This window comes from Lissotriton helveticus, chromosome 2_1 (assembly GCF_964261635.1).
Source record: "Lissotriton helveticus chromosome 2_1, aLisHel1.1, whole genome shotgun sequence".
NCBI lineage: Eukaryota > Metazoa > Chordata > Amphibia > Caudata > Salamandridae > Lissotriton > Lissotriton helveticus.
In genome coordinates, this window is record NC_136059.1 from 1509274068 (window position 1) to 1509294501 (window position 20434).

A 20434-nucleotide genomic window follows, 5' to 3' on the forward strand; every position below is an offset into this window, starting at 1 on the left:
AGAAATTAAAGTTGGGCTTCTGAATATTTCTCATCAGGGTAAGGCTCCCCAGTTCTGCTCTGCCTGCATGTTGGGGGCAGCCTCTATGCACTCAGGGAAGCTGGTTGCAGAAATTGAGCTGCTGCGATTTTGGGGGCTTTGCCCCTTTCTGCATATCTTCTGTTGCTGGCAGGTTCCACACTTCACTTCCATAAAGTTAAGCTGGGGAGATGATGCTGTCACACAGTTTTTGCATTAATCTCACTAGTGAAATATGAAGTAGGATAGATATTTCCTGATGCTCTAGAACACATGCAGATCTTTTCTTGAAGTTTTATATATTGCTTGCTTAACATTTCCTGGCTGGCCTGTTTTAAAATGCATTGAAGTGCAGTCTTTATTTACTCAACTTCTACACGATTAAAAAGGAATTTAATCTTGTTTTTGACCATGAATTTTCCCGAAAATCATAATTTTGATCTGTTTTAGCTTTACCTCAAGGAACTATGTTCCACTGCATTCTTCCAGGAGGATAGGACTGTATTGGATTCCTTCTCTGGTGGCTGTGTGCGTACAGCATCAGACATCAAGCCTCGGATTCCATCGCATAATTTATTTCAACCTTGAATAAGGTTGGCCTGAGAGTATTCTATAGTCTGACTTCCCATTGATGTGTGAAGCCATCGTCTACTTGTTGCTTACCTTACAAATGATTGAGCTGGATTAGAAGTAAACATATTGCATGGGCTCGCCCCTATTTCAACTTCAAATATGTTGATATTCAGTACATGGTGCCCAAATAAACTCACATAATTTGAGGAAGCCTATAAAGCAATCAATTACAGATCCACTGCTTTAGTTTGACAAGTTTGCTGAGAGTCTGTAATGTGAAGATATGGTGACCGATTCACAAAACGGTTTATGAGTACGGGAAGTCATACTACAGGGGTACTCTTTTACGTGCTCTTACAAGCCTTTGTACATCAGCCTCATAGCTTCCAACTCCCTATAAGTAACATTGAAAAAAAGGCACAGAATTTTGTATTTGTACTAATTGTTTATCAATATTCCCTGAATATTCCTTTTTTATTCCCATTTTAGATATTTGTAAGCTAATTCACAAAGGCATGTACAAGTACGCAAACAAGTACCACAGAATCACTATTGTACTTAATCCAGAATTCCTTTGTGATTAGACCCCTGGTCCATGGTTTGGTGTTTGGGTAGGACACTTTCATGGCTCCTATTCAGAATTTTACAGTTAGTTGCAAACCTCAGGATTCTTTAGTTTGTGATTCTGCAGAAATGTTTGCTGACATTACTGTTTGCACAAGTGCCGATGTGGTTATTTGGGTTTAGGGTGCGGTTATTATCTATGTCGAAAGGAGTGATGGTCCCTTCAGACCTTGTGTCTTCAAAGTGCCCTGATTATTAGTGTTTCTTGAATTGAGTGTTATTTTGGTTCGTACTCATCACTTCAGGATTTTTTGCTTTTAGTTCTTTATTGTCCTCTTTTAATCCCCCCATGGATAGTGTCTTGTCTATGGAGTCATTATATCCTTTCGGAGATTCAGGTTCGTCACTGTTTTTCTAAGTGTCTCGAAGTTTTTCAGCGAGGATGTTTTTATGAAGGTTTCTAAAGTGGTCTGACCATTTCGGATAGTTCGATCTGGCTTCTCACCTGACTTGGGTTTTGATTGTAGATTCTTGGAGGAAATGGTGTTGATTGTCAGATCTATCACTGCTGGCTGGCAACTGTGACTCGATCCAACAGCTTTTTTTTTTATAGAAATCCCTCATAACCTGATAGAATGTTTTGCAGAAGTATGTTCTCACACTATTTTTTACAGGTTTTTAAGAGCAGTGACATATATTAATGTGATATTGCAAGACATTAGGAGTGCGTGTTTGGTTTTATTCTATGCTGAAACTTATAAAAAGGTTCCTTGATTTTTATGGAAATCTGGTTTTGAGATTAACCCATGATTGATTGGGCAATTGACATCGATGATCAACAGTGTTTGGCAATATTTTAAATCTGCAAGGCAGCCACCTGGGTAACTCTGCAGCTCTCCCCCATGCTCCTCCCTAAAGACAATTAATTTGGATTGAATCGTCTATGGGATGCCTAGATCCTCCTGCTTGTCTTCTGCTTTGAAAACTTTCTGCCTTAGTGGTGATGACCTGCAAAAGTAACATAACTCAGGCATATAGCACCTCAGCAAAGTGTAGTTTGTCCTTCTCATTTGGGTATTGGACGGACAGTCCTGCACATTGTGGAACATGTTCATGTGTTCAGCAACATTCTGCCAATGACATTGTACATGCTTTCGGTCAGTGCTTAATTTAAGCCTGTGGTTTCCGGAGCTCTGCACCGGCACTTAGTTGTCAGCACCAGTTCTAGTGACAGTCCACCACATGGTGGCACTGTCTGCAATGTGGACAACAAACGTGTTTATTAAGTTGAATGGCATTGAAAATGAATAATACCAGCATCTCAAGGCACTATTATAGCTTTGTGTGGTCTGAAATAGTCTGAATTGTCTCACTTTTAGGAGTGTGATGGCTAGGTGTTATGTTGGTACTGTCATTGGCAGCGCTGGCAGGGGCAATGCATAGTGCAGGCTGCAGTGGTCTTCCGAGAAGGGCGCTGACACTTAAAGTTTTACAAATTATGGCTGCTTTAGGTCCTACTGAACTTGTAATTGGATTGCTCGCCTTAGAGGTTCTGAAGAGAACAATGCTGAAGTATTCATGATGGAAAACACCGCCCACCGGCCAGGCCAGGCCGCCACACCGGTGACTGCGCTTCAGAGTGACTTCAGTGGTGGCACCTCCTCTGGAGAGCGCTCCTCTGCATCCAGCGCTAGACTCATGGCCTCATGTGATATTCAGTAGGTAGGCAGTGCGCAGAGCAGCAGGGGGGATTGCAGGTCACGTCTGAGGAGCGTGCCAACATTACTGTGCGTGAGCAGGTTGCCCGTCTGTGCTGGCACTGATGCCAAGAGCTCTCTTTCAGAAGCCTTCGTCTCGGGTTTCTCACCCTTTAATGAAACGTCAAATGGAAGGCTGATTTCCATCTCTAACGCATTTAAGGGAATATATTAACCAACAAGGCGGAATCTTGATTCCTCATGACTGTTTGCATATTGTTTCAAGGAACCTGAACTTCTAAAGAAGTACAATACGTAACTTTTAAGCCGTACTTCCTTTTATCTGGCTACACTTGCCAAGATTGTATTACATCACCCATAAGGCTGTTTATAGTGCATAGCTTTAGTGAAAAACAACCTTGAACCAGCCCCTCTGTCTCCCGCCTACAAGGTCAGCAGTCCAAATCACCTCAATAAGTCTTTACACTTGTGTGCATGCACATCAGACCTGTAAAGTGTCACATGTGACACCACCTGCCACCTTGTCTTTGCAGACAACCAAGGAAGTCGCCAGAAATGTAAAATACCCTCCCCCGTGAACCAGGGCCAGACTGGGAACCCAAAGCAACCTTGGCAATTTTGTCGGACCAGCAAGCCCCCCACCCCCTTCCCTCCGGGTGGCGTAGGGGGGGGTGGCGGGAGTGCAAGTGTGGAGCACTGCTGCTTTTGTTACTGGGGCCTTATATTGCAGCATCGCTGCAAAATGCCCCCAGTAACAAACAAAACTGCAGCCACTGCTAGCGGCCGCCGCCATAAATGAAGGGTAGTGGGGCAAGTGAGGTTGCGTGGGAGAGGTCGTGCGGGGGGTGCTTACAAATAAAAAACAATTTAGAAAGAAAAACACAATGTACCTTTTGCCGACGGCTGCCTCCAGCTTTCGCTCTGGTCCTGCCGCCTCTCCTCTGCTTCCTAGGTCCCAGCGGCCCCTGTGACCCAGACTCCCATCCAATCCCCGTGCAGCAGAACAACGTGGGGTTTGGTCTGAGCAGACAGGAAAGACACCCTGCTCAAAACAGGGAGTCTGTGGGGTTCTCTAGCACTGCTCCTCAATGCAGCTGGGCTTGAGAAAACCTAAGTGCACTTGTGGTTTTGGGTCAGCCTGATACAGCCGGCCAAAACCTGTATGCGCACTTAGGGAGTGGAGTGCACTAGCACTCCCCCTCCCCTCTCCCATACCTAGGCCCGCCCCTGCCAACACCACTGGCTAAAGACGGCAAATGTAAAAAAAAGAAACAATGCAAGTGCATTGTTTTCTTTTACAGTTGCTACCTTTGAGCATGGCAGTGGGGGGCGCTCTTCCGCCATTGTGTAGGACCCCCCACTGCTGCAAAATAGGCTCTCACCCTTCTAGCTTCCCGAGAAAATGCTCAATGCCCGCTACGGCCAGTCCGGCCCTGTCTTGAACCACATGGGTATTTACACAGAGCACACGAAGCAAGCATACCTGACATCCTTCTTCCATTCATCCTGTCACCTCTATGTTTGTTCATTCATTCAGCTATCCATCCCTCCACCTTTCGGTCCTTCGATTTATCCTCAGGTTTTATAAACACATACATGCATCCATCAATACAACCATGTATCCATCTATCCTTCCTTTCACCCATCCGCCTTTTCACTGTCCATTCTCCACCTTTCATCATTCACTCTTCCATCCATCCTTTAACCCTCCCATCCATTTATTCTCTCACCCTTCCATCTTACCTTTCACCTTTTCTTCCTTAAGTCTTTTCATGGTTCATTCCTTCCTTTCACTTCCCAATCTTTTTCTCCTCTTTCAACCCATCTTCTGTCTGTCTGTTCTTTCCTTTCTCTCTCATAGTCACTTCTTCTATGTGTTCATCGCCCTGTGTTTTACCCGATTTTCATCATTTCATCTTTCCTCTGATGTTATTGACAGTCCACCTCCCACACCCCTTTCATGGAATTCCATAACAGTAGTGTTTATGAGCATTTTGTCTGCTTTCCTCACACAGACGAGGACATGAACAACTAATTTACAAATTAGGGGGGGCAGTTTACCAGCCCACTGGGCCCAGTGGCAGTCCCACTTTATGGTCGTGAGGAACCACTGGTAAAAAACCAACATTGCTCGGTTGCGTGCCAATATTTTTTATAACGTGGCTGTCTTGTAACAAAGTTACAAATAAATTGTGTTAGAAAAAAACTGTAAGAATGCTGAAAGGAAGAGGCATGGTTGTCGATTTTGACTAACTTGTAACCTAGAGCGCATAGCAGTGCTTAATTTGGGCTGATGGTTGTTGGTGCTGGTACTAGCGCCTCATGTCAGTCGTTGGAACAGAGCAAGAAAGAAAGGCAACAGAGAAAGAAAGAAGGAAAGAAAAAAAGAAAGAAAGAAAGAAAACAATGTCAAAGCGGGAAGGAAAGGCAGAAAAAGGACATGCAAGATAGAGGCCAAGAGACATGAAGTGTAGGATAGTGGAAGAGGCATAAGATCCAATCAAGACTAGGCAGCCTTGCCATTTTTTCAGCATTGTGAAGGGCTCCTAAAATCGCTGGCATCCTGGACCTTTTCTTTCTTAACAAATTAAGCAGTGAAGCGTAGGTTGTTGTAGCCAAACTTCAGACAGTATGCTAAGAAAAAACCTTCATTGGTTTCCCTGATCATTTAGCTGTAAGTCTTCTTCAATGTTTGTTGTGTTGGTAGAAGTTTAAAATATACTATTTTGTATCTTTCATGGCCAGATCTCTTTAATACTACATACTTGCTCCTCTAGTTTCTATGTCGAACACATGCAGGAAAGCCACATAGTAGCAGATAATCTCCCCTGCCGGTGGGAGTAAAACATTCCAAAGTCATTGAGGCGCTGAAGTAAGAAGAAGTACGTAAGATGGTGGACAGAGCCACATTATTTAAATGTTACCTGAATCACAAGTATAATAACATAGGTTGCAGATGTGCTACATGTTGCAATTGTCCTCTTTCAGTTCTACATTCAAGCGGCCGGATTCATGAAGAAAAGAAGTGTGGAAATACGTTCAGAGCTTTACGCTCCTCCATGGACTTAGTGTCACAAATCGCTCCATCTGTACGCTTGCATGGAGCATCAGTTGCAACTTTCCAGACATACTCCGGTGCGCGTGGAGTGGAAACTGGTGTTTAGAGCAGAGATACACTGTAAAATGCTTTTGCCTATGTGCAAGGACATCATTTTTTTCATTGTTTTTCTCCATGGTGAAATGACTTTTCACCATGAGAATCCCCTGCCCCTGTAAAGTTTGGGGGTGTTACACTTCCCTTTCCACTCGAGGAACGCATGTACTCTGGCTGTTGCCATGAGTAAAACTCTGACTCATTTCCAGGGTGGGAAAAGGCTGGAGCGAAGTTTGTGAATGCCCTCTGACGGTGTTATGTCACTATGTTGTAGTAAAAAATGGCCCTGCATTGACTACCGCTCTATCATCAAGATTTACTGTTGTTTACTGTTAAGGAGGTGTAGAGTTGGAATAGTAAATCTTAGCTGATCTGCATATACCTTCCCTGATGGCACAGTGGCACCTGATATAGGAGATGTAATATTTTTGTAGGACGATATTTCAATCAAGGAATAGTGACATAGACACCTCACAGATGTTGGGTTTGTGGGTTTCCACAAACACACAGCAAACCTCATCCTGTATGGCCCACTCTCCACCCTTTATGAGGGATTTAATCTCCGTATAGTGAGGTTATCGATTGACAGCAGAGCCATCATAAATCCTACCATGTATAATTTTTGAAGTATGTTACGAACGCAGATGATTTTGCAAAGTAGGCCGTAATTATTTGTGGTGGGCCTGGGTGGTGCAGTATGGGAACCATGACTGGGAATGGATGTTAATATGGGGTATGTGAGGATGACGATGGTGGTTTGAGATGTATGGGCTGATAATGTGTTTATAAAGCTGGAGAAAATGGAAATTAATGCTTTTGGAAGTCTTGTAATAGGAGTTGAAGTATTCATGAAGTGGATGGACTCTGAGCGGCGCTAACTGCAATTTGAGAGCTGCCGTTCTGAAGGATGGGGTGAGCAGTGCTTCCAGCTATAGATGAGGACTGCATCTCAAACAAAATAGCTTTAGAGGTCAACGTAGCATGGTCCTACCGTGATGGCAGCTGAACGCGATGACAGCCAAACTGTTGTTGGTATGCTTTACTAGGAGTTTTTGCTAATGTGTTGTATGGTACCAGAATATCATGTATCAACAACAGGAGAGTGGAAGAAAAGTGTGTTCTCTCCATCTCCCAAATTCATCAAAACAATCCCACGAGAGAGCCTGCTGCCTATATCCTGATAAAACCGCTTGATCTGATGAAAAGGGGACTCCTATTTAGTTTTTGGAAGAGTCCTCACCCACTAACATCAGTTAGTGACATGCTTCATCAGAGGGTTCCCACCCATGATGCCTAGTGCATCTGGGTGGCATTAACACCTGATTTACGGCGAAGCAGGTTATTGATGTTTAGAGATCTTAATAGTTACAATGACCTTAATGTTTCCATATGCCAAAGGGGAATTTTTTTATACTGGGATCCTTAGGCAAGGTTAAAAACAAGAGTTGATGTGAGCGAGAGAATTACCCCATCTATGATCTACATGTTTCAGCCAAAGTCTCTGCCGCCCGTACAGTCATATGGCTTTCTTCAGGACCGATTGATCCCTAATATCATGTGCCTGTTCCCTATTGGTGTGCACATGCACACTACTACTCTTGAAGTTGCGCTATATTCTTAACTCACAATTTCCGTTTATGCTTCAGTTAAGGAAAGCCTCCTGTGAAAGTATAATAGATAAGCTTGTCCTTCGTTTTATAGGTACTTAGAGGTAGGCGGACACTGTAGTCACACATTCGTCAAGGTGTCTTGCCTATATTTCACCTAGTTGAGATCCTCTAATACAATTATTATGTATGCAAGACACCTTGATGAATGTGTGGCTACAGGGTCTGTCTACCTCGAGTGACAAAGACCCAGAGTGGTCAAAACGCATTGGTGGAGCATTTGTGAGGCTTCAATAAATCTTTGAAATTAAGTTCACTGAGTTGGACTATTGCTTTTGGGGCATGCATAGGATATATTTTGATATGTTCTATCTATATCCTCAATGACGCAAATGAGGTCCAATATAACAGAATGCTTGCAGTAGTTAGCGGTGAATCAGGTTGATTCAAGCATTTGCCAACTTTTATGTTTTGGTGTGCATGTAAAGTGCAAATCAGCAGAGCGTGTGTTGTGCAGTGCTGCCCAGTGAATACTTGGTGCAGTATTGTATAGCATACACTGTGCTGTGTAGTAGAATAGAAAACACATTGTGAGGTGTGCTGCTCATTGATGCACTTCACTAACACACACACAGGAACTCGCATGCAAGCAGGCAACAACACAAATGTATACACACAAGTACACATGCACACAAAAGCACACAAATCCACACTCTGTTTATCGTTCAGTACAACAAGGTTCATGTCAAAGCCACAGTTAGATTCAGTGGAATTCAAGACTCCCAATAAATGAAGTACACAAGCCATCCTGGATTAAAGAATGTTTGAGTGGCCTGGCTGTTTCCTCCAGCACTGCCCTCCACCCTCATGTCTGCGAGGGCAATTCTGCGATATGGGCCCTATACTTTACCCCGTTACAATCATAGCTATAGTCTTATTTTGGTTGCAGTGTTTGTCCAAGTTCCTGGGATGGAAGACGGATGATAGCCATGCAGGCAGGAGTCCTGAAAGCTGCTGTTGGGAAACAAAAAAGTGCCTGCTCTAGAGCCAGGTTTGACATTGACTTGAAATTCTCCAACTTTCTGGAGAAACATTCAAACTCTAGAGTAGCATCCCCTTGCTGAATTTCCTTAAGCTTACAATCGCCACAGTGAAGGTGGAAATTTAGCTGGGGGATTATCCTGTGGGTTCAGCTTTTCCCCCCTGAAACTAGAGGATTTTGCACTTAAACCACCTAATTCCAATTGCTGCATCAAACCCTGTTTTTGCAGGGGCTTCAGTTCCAACATTTGCGGTTAATAATTAATTTACCCTCAAATTTCAGGAGGTGATTTTCAGAAGTTCAGACTGGTCAAAATGTACCAGGTGAAAATGTAGTAAATTCGCTACATGTGGCGTTGAGTGCAGAAAGCACCAATTGTGCATGTAATTACTAATTTTCCAAATGAAAACTTTGAATTGATGGTAGTTCCCACACCAGATGAATACCACATACCTACCTAGCCCACATATAATCAGAGTCTACACTGGGCTCTTAGTTTTCGTTGTTACAACAAGTACATCCCATTTTACTTGTATTCATTTACCCATTTCACAAGTGGGAATCGGGGAAAATGTTCTGCAAAGTATGGAAAATGTTTGCACTCATAAAAATGTATTTCACTCAAATGTCAAAAATAGGGAGTACAATTCGAGCAGATTAAAACATTATGAGGACCACTTTGTAAAAAAATACCAAATTCTAAATCTTCTTTGAAATCAGCTATACCAAAACACATCTTCTGTATTGCAAATTTGCAATGTTGAGAGAAATCCAGACCATGTTATTTCCGTTTTCATGAGAATCAGTGAAAATGTATTTTTAAAAAAATATCGGTGCACTGTGCGTGGGAAAACTAAGTAAATAATCTTGGTGCTCAATTTCCAAATAATCATTACTGGATACAAGCGGTTAGTGGTTCTTAAAGGGTATTATCATATTACAACAAGACAGCTCATAAAATGATGGGAAGAGAGATGTGATGTTATCTGAGGTTTGTGTATGACGACATCAGGCTTGACTTTACTGCCAAGACGTGTTTTAGCCACAACAAGTCTGTAGGCATCCTATTTCTGCTCATCAGGATGTTTTGAAAAGGCTTCTTCAGATCACCTTCCCCGGAGCTAGCATCCAGTGAGGCAGCTGAATGTATTTTTGTGGGTGCTTCTACATTATAATTATCAGGAAATGTGTACAATGAACATTCCAACTACTGTATGACTTTCTTTCAAGCATTTTTTGAAATTTCCACGGTGTCTAACCCTGATATAGAAGTACATTGACCAGAAGGACTGGGAAATTGTTTTTTGTGTAAGGTTTTATGGTGCAGGTCGGATATATGACGTTACCACGCGTTCTTTTACCACGCAGACCATTACCACGCATTTTTTACAACGCAGGACCCTTTACCACGAATACCTTTACAACGCAATACACTACAACGCAGGTACTATTACAACGCATACCATTACAACGTAAGTATAGGTAAGTAAATAATATGGTAAAATAATGTAATTATTAATAATATTTTTTTTATTAATAAATTATTATTTTAATATTTAATATTTTAATTATTTATATTAATATTTATTTATTAATTTTTAAATATATATGTTAAAAATACCCCTGTACCCCAAAACCCAAACCCAGCCCTGAAACCTAAAAATACCCCTGAACCCCAAAACCCAAACCCAGCCCTGAAACCTAAAAATACCCCTGTACCCCAAAACCCAAACCCAACCCTGAAACCTAAAAATACCCCTCTACCCCAAAACCCAAACCTAGCCCTGAACCCTAAAAATACCCCTGTACCCCAAAAACTGAAAACTGACCCTGAACCCTAAAAATACCCCTTTACCCAAAAACTGAAAACTGACCCTGAACCCTAAAAATACCCATTTACCCAAAAACTGAAAACTGACCCTGAACCCTAAAAATACCCCTTTACCCAAAAACTGAAAACTGACCCTGAACCCTAAAAATACCCCTTTACCCAAAAACTGAAAACTGACCCTGAACCCTAAAAATACCCATTTACCCAAAACCCAAACCTAAAATATTTTAAATAAAATTATATACTTACCAATACTTACGTTGTAATGGTATGCGTTGTAAAGGTATCTGCGTTGTAAATACCTGCGTTGTAATGGTATGCGTGGTAAAGGGTCCTGCGTTGTAAAAGTTGCGTGGTAAAGGTAGGTCGTGGTAAAAGTTGCGTGGTAAAGGTTGTATACCGTGCAGGTCACTATATTAATTGGCAAGGGAAGTAGATATTGGGCTGTATTACGCATTTTCATTGTTTGTGCCTGGCGCGCCTTTTTAAAGTTGAATGTGCTGCCCCAGGGTAGCCGGCAACTCGGGCTGCCCTGGGTGCAGCACATTCATGTGAAAACATGAAGCGGCTGCTTGCAGCCACTCCATGTTCTCATAATGCAGATGGCAACCCGACTTCACTTTTGGAGGGTATTAGAGATCGCCTTGCCGGCAGGTGCAGTCAGTGTCTGCACTGTCAGTGACTGCACCCGCCTGCAAGAGTATGTCTGGGGGTCCATAGGACCCCCTTTCACCCCTCCAGAGGGCTGTTCTCAGGTAGCACACTCACAGTGCGTCACCTAGAAGTTGGCGCACCTTGAGTGTGCCCCCTCAGAGCTTCTATGCTGTCACAGATGTTGTTGCGCAGTGGCAGATCCTTTACAAAGGTTAATAGTCCCCTTTGAGTTACTGGCTGCTGCATTCTGGTGTTAATGTGGTAAACCATTTGGCAGAGAGTAATAATGTATATTAACAGGTTAAATTAAGGAATTCATACTACCACAAAATGTGTTGCATTATGTTGCATAACGTGCTTTTCACACTGCGTACTCTAGACCTCCTTTGCCGCATAATTCCATTGACCCTGGCTTTGCTCTGGCAGCACTGTACATGCCATCTGTAGCTCACCATATTCTATGTTTTTAATAGAGGGCAGGGACTCACTTGCTATAAAAGATAACTTACCCTAGCTGTAAAAATAAAATTATAATGCAAGTAACCGTGTGGTCCTAGGCCCTTATACAGGCATTCGCCCTCTATGTGGTCTTGGAACCTCTCTGTAACTTGCTGTATCCATATACATTAGACATTACGTAGACAGCACTAGAGACAAGTGACAGTTACTGTGAACACTATGGGACATTCTTCACAGACAGCAGTCACAGGAGACTGCACAGAAATTTCACACTGATAGAGGACGTATATTTTTTCACAAAGAAGTTATAGGCACTGAATAACTTTTATTTTTTTTAAAAGCAATCTAATTTTGTGTTATTTCTGCTTCTTATGTAAGAAATGTGGAACTCGATGATTTGATCACCAGGATAAGCCCATTTTTCAAATATGAAAATGTTATTATTTTTTGTCAATTTCTCATTGTATAAATACAGCAAAAAAGGCAAAATAGTATTAAACTTGCTCTGCCCATATCTGCAGTGCTGCATGCATGATAAACAAAGATTTGCTCTGTATTTGCACCAGTCAATTATTGTGCAAGGTCAGTACCCCGAAGAAGAAAAAAAAGTCCTGTGTCCCCAAAATGGACGTCCGTGCCAGCCGCGGCACAAATGATCCCACGCACTATAAAATCTGCAACAAAACTAGGAGGAAGCACAACGTTTCATTTCGTTGTCTGGGGTGGTGAGGCGCTGGCACAAATAAGCGCCAGTTTTATATATTTTCCCTATCTAATGACGTGGAAAATAAAACATTTTATTTTATAGGTAATATGAAAGAGCAGGCCATCGGTATGCAACACAATTGCTAAAACAGAGTATGCATTTTCATTGCCAATTCTGAATTTGATAGTAAAGCTAGTTGTGTAAAATAACTGCATTTTTGTTCCAGGCGCTCGAATTGGACACAGTTAAGGAATGTAAACTATTATGTAATAACCCAGAGTTATACTACTCGCGGCTAGAACCCAGCTGACACAATAGAATTAATTAGGTACACCCCATGAAGGAGAGCAGAATGAAGGGGTGCAGGACACTAAAAACATGCACGGTTGCTTCTCACTTTGTAGACACTGGGGCTCGGATGCGGATAATCCGCGGATGCCAGATTCCTGTTAGCCTCGCATGTGACACAAAGCTCGTCTTTGAACTGTGTATTAAGAAGCTGCAGTAAGCCGCGCGTCTTTCTGTGGGACAGAGTGTCTGTCTGTCTGCATCTGTGCGTCTGGCGCTCAGGGGGCTGCTTGTTGCTGGCTGCTAGGGCAGGAGAAGACTGCGAAGCCCTAGTGCAAGAAAGCCCGTCTATTTTTAATATAAACATAAGGGGAGATGTAGCCGTGCCCACGGTTGGGATTATCTATCCACCTGCCAGCTCTCAGCACAGATGCCCCTTCAAGGTTAGGGCGCAGGCCGCTCCGTGGGGCGGCTCAGACGCGGCCCTGCCCTAGCAGCGGCCATGAGCTCCGGCCTGCAGGCGGCCCTGCCCCGGTGCAGGCTGGCGGCGAGCGGCTCCCTCCGCGAGAGGTCTGAGCACTCTTTCTTTCTCTTTTACTACTACAGGATGGAGGACGAGGCGGTGCTGGACCGGGGGGCCTCCTTCCTGAAGCACGTGTGCGACGAAGAAGAGGTGGAAGGTGAGCGGGGCGGAGCTTTGCTCCTGGGGGGCTTGTGTGCGTTTGTCTGTCATGTTGTTGACGTCATAGCATTCGGTGGGCTTTCTCCAATGAGCTGAAGGCGTCTGCTTCTACGGATACCATCTTGTACCATATTTAGCACACTTCTGTCAAAATGTAGTCAACCCAATGTTTTGTGGAGTGTGAGTGGGACCATGTGGCCTTTTCTAAGGGTGCAGGGGCATTCACTGGATCCGCTGTACGGTACCTACAAGGTAGCACGGGTACTGGGAACTGGCAGTTCTGTTCTCTGACGCCTCACGAAGGCAAGCTTGGCATTAAATGTTTCATTTGACTCTCGTACAAAGCAAACCCACAAAAGATCAAAGGAGCTTGTTCAGAAGAGCCCCCACCACTCCAAGGGTCCCTTGAAATGTATTGGCCGTCCATGTGGTTAATAATGCTACTGCTTTGGAAGCAGCAGCGGCTTTGTGATTTCTGTTTTACTGCAAGCTGAAAAGTGGGTTAGCTACATCATGGTAAAGTTTTGGAATATGGAATTGTAAGCTGGATGTATAGAGGATTAGTATTATTCCGGATAAATGGCAAAATGTTAGTCGTGGAAAGGAATGCTGTCAGCCTTTAGTTCATGACACTTTCCTGCTTGCCACTGTGCTGAACTGGCAGCTTTTCAGCCAGACATGTATACAAGGTGTAGATATGTATGCAAGGTGTAAACATATATGCAAGGTGTAGACATGTATGAAAGGTGTAGACCTGTATGCACGGTGTAGACATGTATGCAAGGTGTTTCCAGTACTCTGGGCCTCAATGACTGAGTTTTTCTATTTATGGGCGAATTGCAGGGGTGTTGTCTTTTTGCAATTATGGTGAAATGAACATTTAATGGTGGTTGGGCTGAAACCACATTGCATAGTTGTGAATTGATAATATTCCGGTTAGTTTTGGTGCCGTGTTTGAGAGATTCCCTTTTATGGGTGTTGTTGAATGCTAGACACTGAAACATTACAACCTAAAACATTACAACCATTTGCAACAGTGCGGCCGCTAGAATTCCTGCAATCTGGGTATGTGGATTTATGATCGGTACGTAGTCTGTGCTTTATTAGGTTACTCACTGATGCAATTTAGTGCATATATTATCGCTAACAGTTGTAGGACCTTGTACCTTGTACAGCTTACTTGTAGAAATCTATCTTAAAAACATTAGCTACGGAAAACAGGGGCATAACACAGGCCTCTTCAGCCCCTTGGCTCAAGAACGTCCACAGCTCTTCAGGGGCCACCCTAACCCATTAGGCCCCCCCCCCTTACAGTCAAAGGCCATTGAATATCTGTCAGATATGGTACAAACAAGGGCATCTCTTCATATTCTTCAGGGCGCCCCATTATTTTGAGGAACGCCGCTGATGGAAAAGACAATATTTGTGCCATGACTGCCCCGGGTGATATAGACTCAGAGCCAAATCCGGGGTTATATGTAACTACTAAGAAAGCCACTACATTGAGGAGCCTCTACTTCTGGTGAAATACTTTCAATTACCACTACTGAGTTTACCACTAAAGCGGTTGCCATCCCATTGAAACTGGTGCAGTGCTTACGGTACCAAACACAGCCTGAACCCTAGACCTGACACTACAACCTAATGCTTAATTTTACCCCAAAACTAAATCTAACCAGAAACTCAACTATTAATCCACCCATTATCCTATCCTTACCCCTAACCCTAAATCTAATAAGTACTAGCCCTAAGCCAACCACAGACCCTAAAATTTTACTCAAATCTAATAACAACCAAGACCATATCCCTAACAACCCCCAAACCTTCCCTTTCCACAAGCATAATTCTAAGCCTACCCCTACTTCTATTCCAACCCAATCCTAAACCTAACCCAATTTCTTACCCTAAGTATCAGGCTCGGTTCTAGAGGGTGAGTCAGGCCCACCCAAGGAATATCTGTCCCACCCAAGGCCATTCAGAACTAAAAAACAAGTGTTTTTCCCCTTAATGTTTCATAGGGTCGTGCAGCCCCGTGGGTTCTCCCTTCTCATTTGTTTTAGCGATTAACACCACTGACACAGGATACTTTCCGGACTGGGGATAGGCGTGAAGTCAGAAGAGTTTATTAGCTGATATGATGCACAAATGACCAGCATAGATTTCCTGAAAACTGAATTATGATTCTGGACTCATTGAATCGTATTTTTAAACTTCAGTGCTTTTTAAAGTAAAAAAAAAGCTGCCAAAGTTATTTTTCTTAACTTGAAAAGCTGTAAAGTGGCTCTGTATGGTACCAGAAAGATTTCTGCTGCTGCACATGACCAGGAGCATGCTGCAGTCCTAAAGTTCTGCATCTTAAAGATTTGACAAGCGTAGCATCCCTCCCCCTCCCCAAAGCCGGAAGCACTTCAAAGAAAGCGAAGTATGTAGCTCTGTGGGTGCTGATTATTGTGTTAAAAATGTCAAACACTGGCAGTTGCCAATGCTTAAAAAATAAAATGGTTTAAATACTTTGTTGTTTTTTGGGCCAGTACTCACTCGCCTTCATGGCCCATCCAAAGAAAAAATTCTGCTAACTATACTCTGAACCGAAATCGAATTTTCTGCATTCGATGGAGTTGCATACTCTGTAGTGGCATTCTCAGTAGTGGTAATTTCGATGTTGTGCCTCTGATATGGCGACACCGTGATATAATGGATGAAAGATAGTAGGAGTGAATGTAACTAATATATGATAACACTTGTAGATCCTCACAGGAACACGAACTTTTACAGACATAAAAAAATCGGGCAGACACTTCTTAAAGAGCTATGTTTCTGCTTTGTGGATGCGATTCCCTCAAGCATTGCTAAAGTTTAGAAGTGACAGCCCATTTTTCCTCTTTCAAACCTTCCCTTACACCCCTCCTCCCCATGCTGTTTGTTTCAGTTGAGGAAGGGCCCAATGAGGTCCCAAAATCATACACCTAATTCTTTAACATCAATGTATAAATCATTGACATGGACTTTAGAGGACACCAACTGCTCCATGATATTATGATTTCATTGGTCCTTGGAATGTTTGGTAGAGACGCAACCCTCTTTGTAATGGGTCTGTTTTCGATTGGTTCATTTTGGTGACATACCAGGAGGAGTTTATTATGAGGTGCACAGGTACCTGCTCTTATCACATGCTCCTGAATGACTACATTTTACCACTAATAGAAATCTTCAGGAATTATTCAGTGAATTTACAACTTTATATTTAAAAATAAATTCTGGGAGGCATCACATAAGTATTTTTTCAATAAAACACTGACACCTCCACGCTGCCCTCTGATGATGCTATCAAGCTTCCATCCATCATCAGTGTGAGGTGTAAGAAATCCTACCTTTGGGTGCATTACCTTGTGCTCCATCAGATTCAGACAACAAGATTGGAGATGAGCCAACACACCATTAAGATCTTGGTGGTACTCGTGCACTGGATTATAAGTGTCATATATAGCGACTAGGATAGACCAAATGAGGTAGCAGCAAGAGAGATGGGTACCCAAAATGGAGATTGTGATAATTGAGCCGTGAGAATGGAAGAAAACTCTCCACAACATCATCTGAGCTACCAAAGAGGTACAAAAGCTGGACTCTGGCCTGCGCACTGAAAAGGGAAGGTACCCAATAAACACACTATTCAAAGTCTGGGACAAAGGGGGAAAACAAACAAATTAAATCTGATGCAGGGTCCCACTAGATCTGAATTGCGCCACAAAGGGCTTCATAGAGCTCACAAGGCTGACTACATGAAAGATGTTGCTAAATTAAAAAATATACACATTATATCAGGATAATTTACTTATTTCTTTATGTTAATGCTAATTTTTTTAACTTTTTAAAACAGTATTCAATGTTTAATTGAATCATACACTATGCATGATGAAAACACAATTAATTTTAATACACGATACAGTGAACAATTTTTTCCAGTGTACAATGCTGATACATTAAATGATTTTCATCAATTCTTGTTAAAAGAAATGTGATATATTCTAACAGCCTTTAGACTAAAAGATGAAGAAAGACAAATATTTTTTACAGAAAAAAACTTTTCAACAAACATACCTCACTAACATGCTTTTTTCATACCCCCAAACACACTTATACCATTCATAACCAGCCCAACCACTTGTCACATACACTGGCAATGACAACGTAAAAGTGACTTCTATTTCAGCCGTTGTTGTGTTGTGGGTTGAGATTTTGCACAAACCAGTTTACATACGCTTCGGTGTATTTTATACTTTATATCCACCTTCTTCAGGACCACATATGGGTACAACTCAATAGTGGTGGATCAAAAAGGAGGGTATCTTATGAGTCCACCAAGCTGGACTTTCCTTCTGGGTAAGTAGGACACATCCCATAGCCCTGGGAAGTTCCAGGACATGCACATTTGTTGTTCTGTAGCGATAACTTCATTTTTATAACAAATGAATGTATCCAGTATGATCGTGTGTTCCCATAGGGAGACATAATTCTGCTTGTATGAAAGTCCAATGTGCCCTGCATCACACTGTCACAGATTCCTCATGTGACGGTACTGTGGCTTGCGTCCAAACGTATTTAGCAGGCCGCTCCGAATGAGTGGAAGCTCTGCCTGGGCTGCGCATTCTGCATGTGAACGCCCAGTGGTGCAGTGCTGACCCCAGTAGATTTCAATTCTCAGGCTTCCACTGTATGTATTGTCAGAAATGAGATAATCTCGCTAAGTCCACTGCTTCCTATAGGATTGGTTATATTTGTGCACCGCTGCAAACCTTAGCATTCTAAGTGTGCATCAAATCCCTGGTGAACTGACCTTTAGCATATTAGGCAAGGAAAGAAAGACATATTGCATATCAGCAGTAGAGGAGGCTGCAATATCAGTTTTAGAAAACGCAGTTAACAGTAATTGTAACCTACTGGGATTTCCCAGCTAAACAAACAAAGTAATCTGAAGTCTACTAACACAGTCATACTTGTACTATGGGAAATGCTGATTTGGCCCTTGGGAACTGTGCCAGGAAGACAGCAGATGCAAAACCAACCGTGAAGTAAGGACAAACATTCGTACAAAAAACACCTCACCTGAGACATTGAGTAACTATTTTCAATTTGGACTCCACGCACAGTAGAATATACACAAGTAAGTGAACAGCACCTAGCCGTTAGGATTTTATATGGGGGCCCCTCTACACCAGTACAATATCTGCCACACTCTATTGTTTCCTTTGAGCAAGTTGCCCTTGAAAAAGATTAAATATTAGTGGGAAGTTTCTGGTACCTCACTCTTTAACACAGAAGCAAAAAAAATATCAACCATGTCTCCCCTTTATATTTATTTATTAAAAAAGCTTTATATAGCGCTGGCTGGACCCGGAGGTATCGGAGCCCTTTACATGAAATAGGACATTGTTTCAGAACATTGTTCCATAGTTACATCAGTTACAGTTACAGTTGCAGGTACCAGTATATGCTTAGGAGAAAAACTTGAGCTTACACAATAATATAAGATATTAGCGCGTAGCATATCCAAGACACACGTCATATGGGGAATGGAAGGTGGCGGGGGGGGGGGAGGGGGGGAGGAAGGTACACATGGGAGAGGAAAGCAGGCATAGGTAAATCTGAAGTGGGGAAAGTACTCCAGGGTGAACAAAGCAGTTGGAGAGAGAGACAGATAAAACTGTGAAGAACTGTGAAAAACAATGTCCGATGTCCGTCTGGGTAGGTGACGGCCGAGGGGGTTACCCAGAGCCAGACTCCACTTTAGCTGCATAGTACAGCTCAACCGGGCAGCGGCCAATGGTACTCGTGCTCCGCGGAAGTACAAACAGTTATAGTTTCAGCCCGTGGGGCATAGTTATAGTTCCCTAGAAGGCATCAGTCCCGGTGTTACTGGGAGGCGCCGTCGGCATCATCCTCCATCTCGCTCACAGGTCGGAGAACGTAAGGAGAGATCACTGGCGAAGTCAAAGGAAAAAGGTTCCCTAGCGACAAGGTATCTCCTAGAGGTTTGGGCCACTACCAGATTCCTGGATTAATGCATCTCTAAAGAGGGAACTGAGACCTTAAAAGCTGAAATCCAATAAAGTGGTGAGAGGCACTTGCATTTGTCACCTGGCCCAACTGACCTATTTGCAAGAATATATTTTGAAGTCCTTTGCACTGCAGGGGTCTTCGCTTGATGTGAGTGGATCAAATTTCCTTCTGAATAGACATAGCATCAGATTCACAAAGATTTTTCAGTGACTTACTCATTCAGTACTGTTTGCTTACTAATTTGCGGAATAAGTCAGAAATAAACCAGAAGTACTTCACAGCAAAATCTTGGTAAATCAGACTCCAAAAAGTATAAGCAAACATAATTTTGTGCTGCACCGAAACTATTTCATGCTATTCCAGACTGTGTTCAGTCCAGTTAATCCCTACTAAAGACACAGGAAGTGACAGTATCCTTGATGAGAGGACGGCTGGACCTTAATTGCCTAGGTTCATCGTGTCATGGCTTCTCCGCTACCCTTTTCATGTCTTTCCCCAGGTACATGCACAGCACTCTAATGCAACACAGTAAATATTAGCAAAAGCACGCTGACAAATTGGATATGACTAACAAAGTTATAACTACATCTTATAAACTAATTTTCCTATTTTACCGAAGTTCCCTAATAATCGAATGCCAAAAATACCATAGTAAACTAGTCTTAAAATCATTGTGCTTGGAATACATTTACAGTGGATCCCACATTACAAGAAGGAGTAAGGAAGGGAAAGTGATGGTATGGTAAGAGAGAGAGAGCATATGTGAGTAAGTGAAGTTGATGTGAACATGGTGAGGGAGAAAAAAGAGAGAGGGAAAGGAAATATTGCCTGGGAGTAGGGTAATGAAGCGGTTGGATGAGAAGGGAATGAGAAGATAGTAAAAGAAAATTAGGATAAGGGCCCATGAATGATGAACAATAAATAGGGTGAGACGATAAGGTAGGGAAGGAGAGAGGAAGAAAGATAATTTTGTAAGTGTGTGTGCATGTGTGACAGAAATTAATGTATGTTGTTTGCTTGCAAAAGAACCAGAGACAGGAATGGCCCAGATCTCTGTACTGGGATGAATGTATGACCTTGT

General features: G+C 42.6%; 1 protein-coding gene across 8 annotated transcripts in view; it reads left to right on the forward strand.

Annotated features, from left to right (window-relative positions):
• SLC4A4 (solute carrier family 4 member 4) overlaps window positions 1-20434 on the forward strand; it is an 893491-nt gene that overhangs the window by 386970 nt on the left and 486087 nt on the right. For all 8 annotated transcript variants that reach the window (XM_078676409.1, XM_078676410.1, XM_078676411.1 and 5 more), the window contains exon 2: window positions 13221-13294. In XM_078676409.1, coding sequence (XP_078532535.1) covers window positions 13222-13294 — 73 coding nt within the window. In that variant the 5' untranslated portion in view covers window position 13221. The remainder of the gene's footprint in view (window positions 1-13220; window positions 13295-20434) is intronic.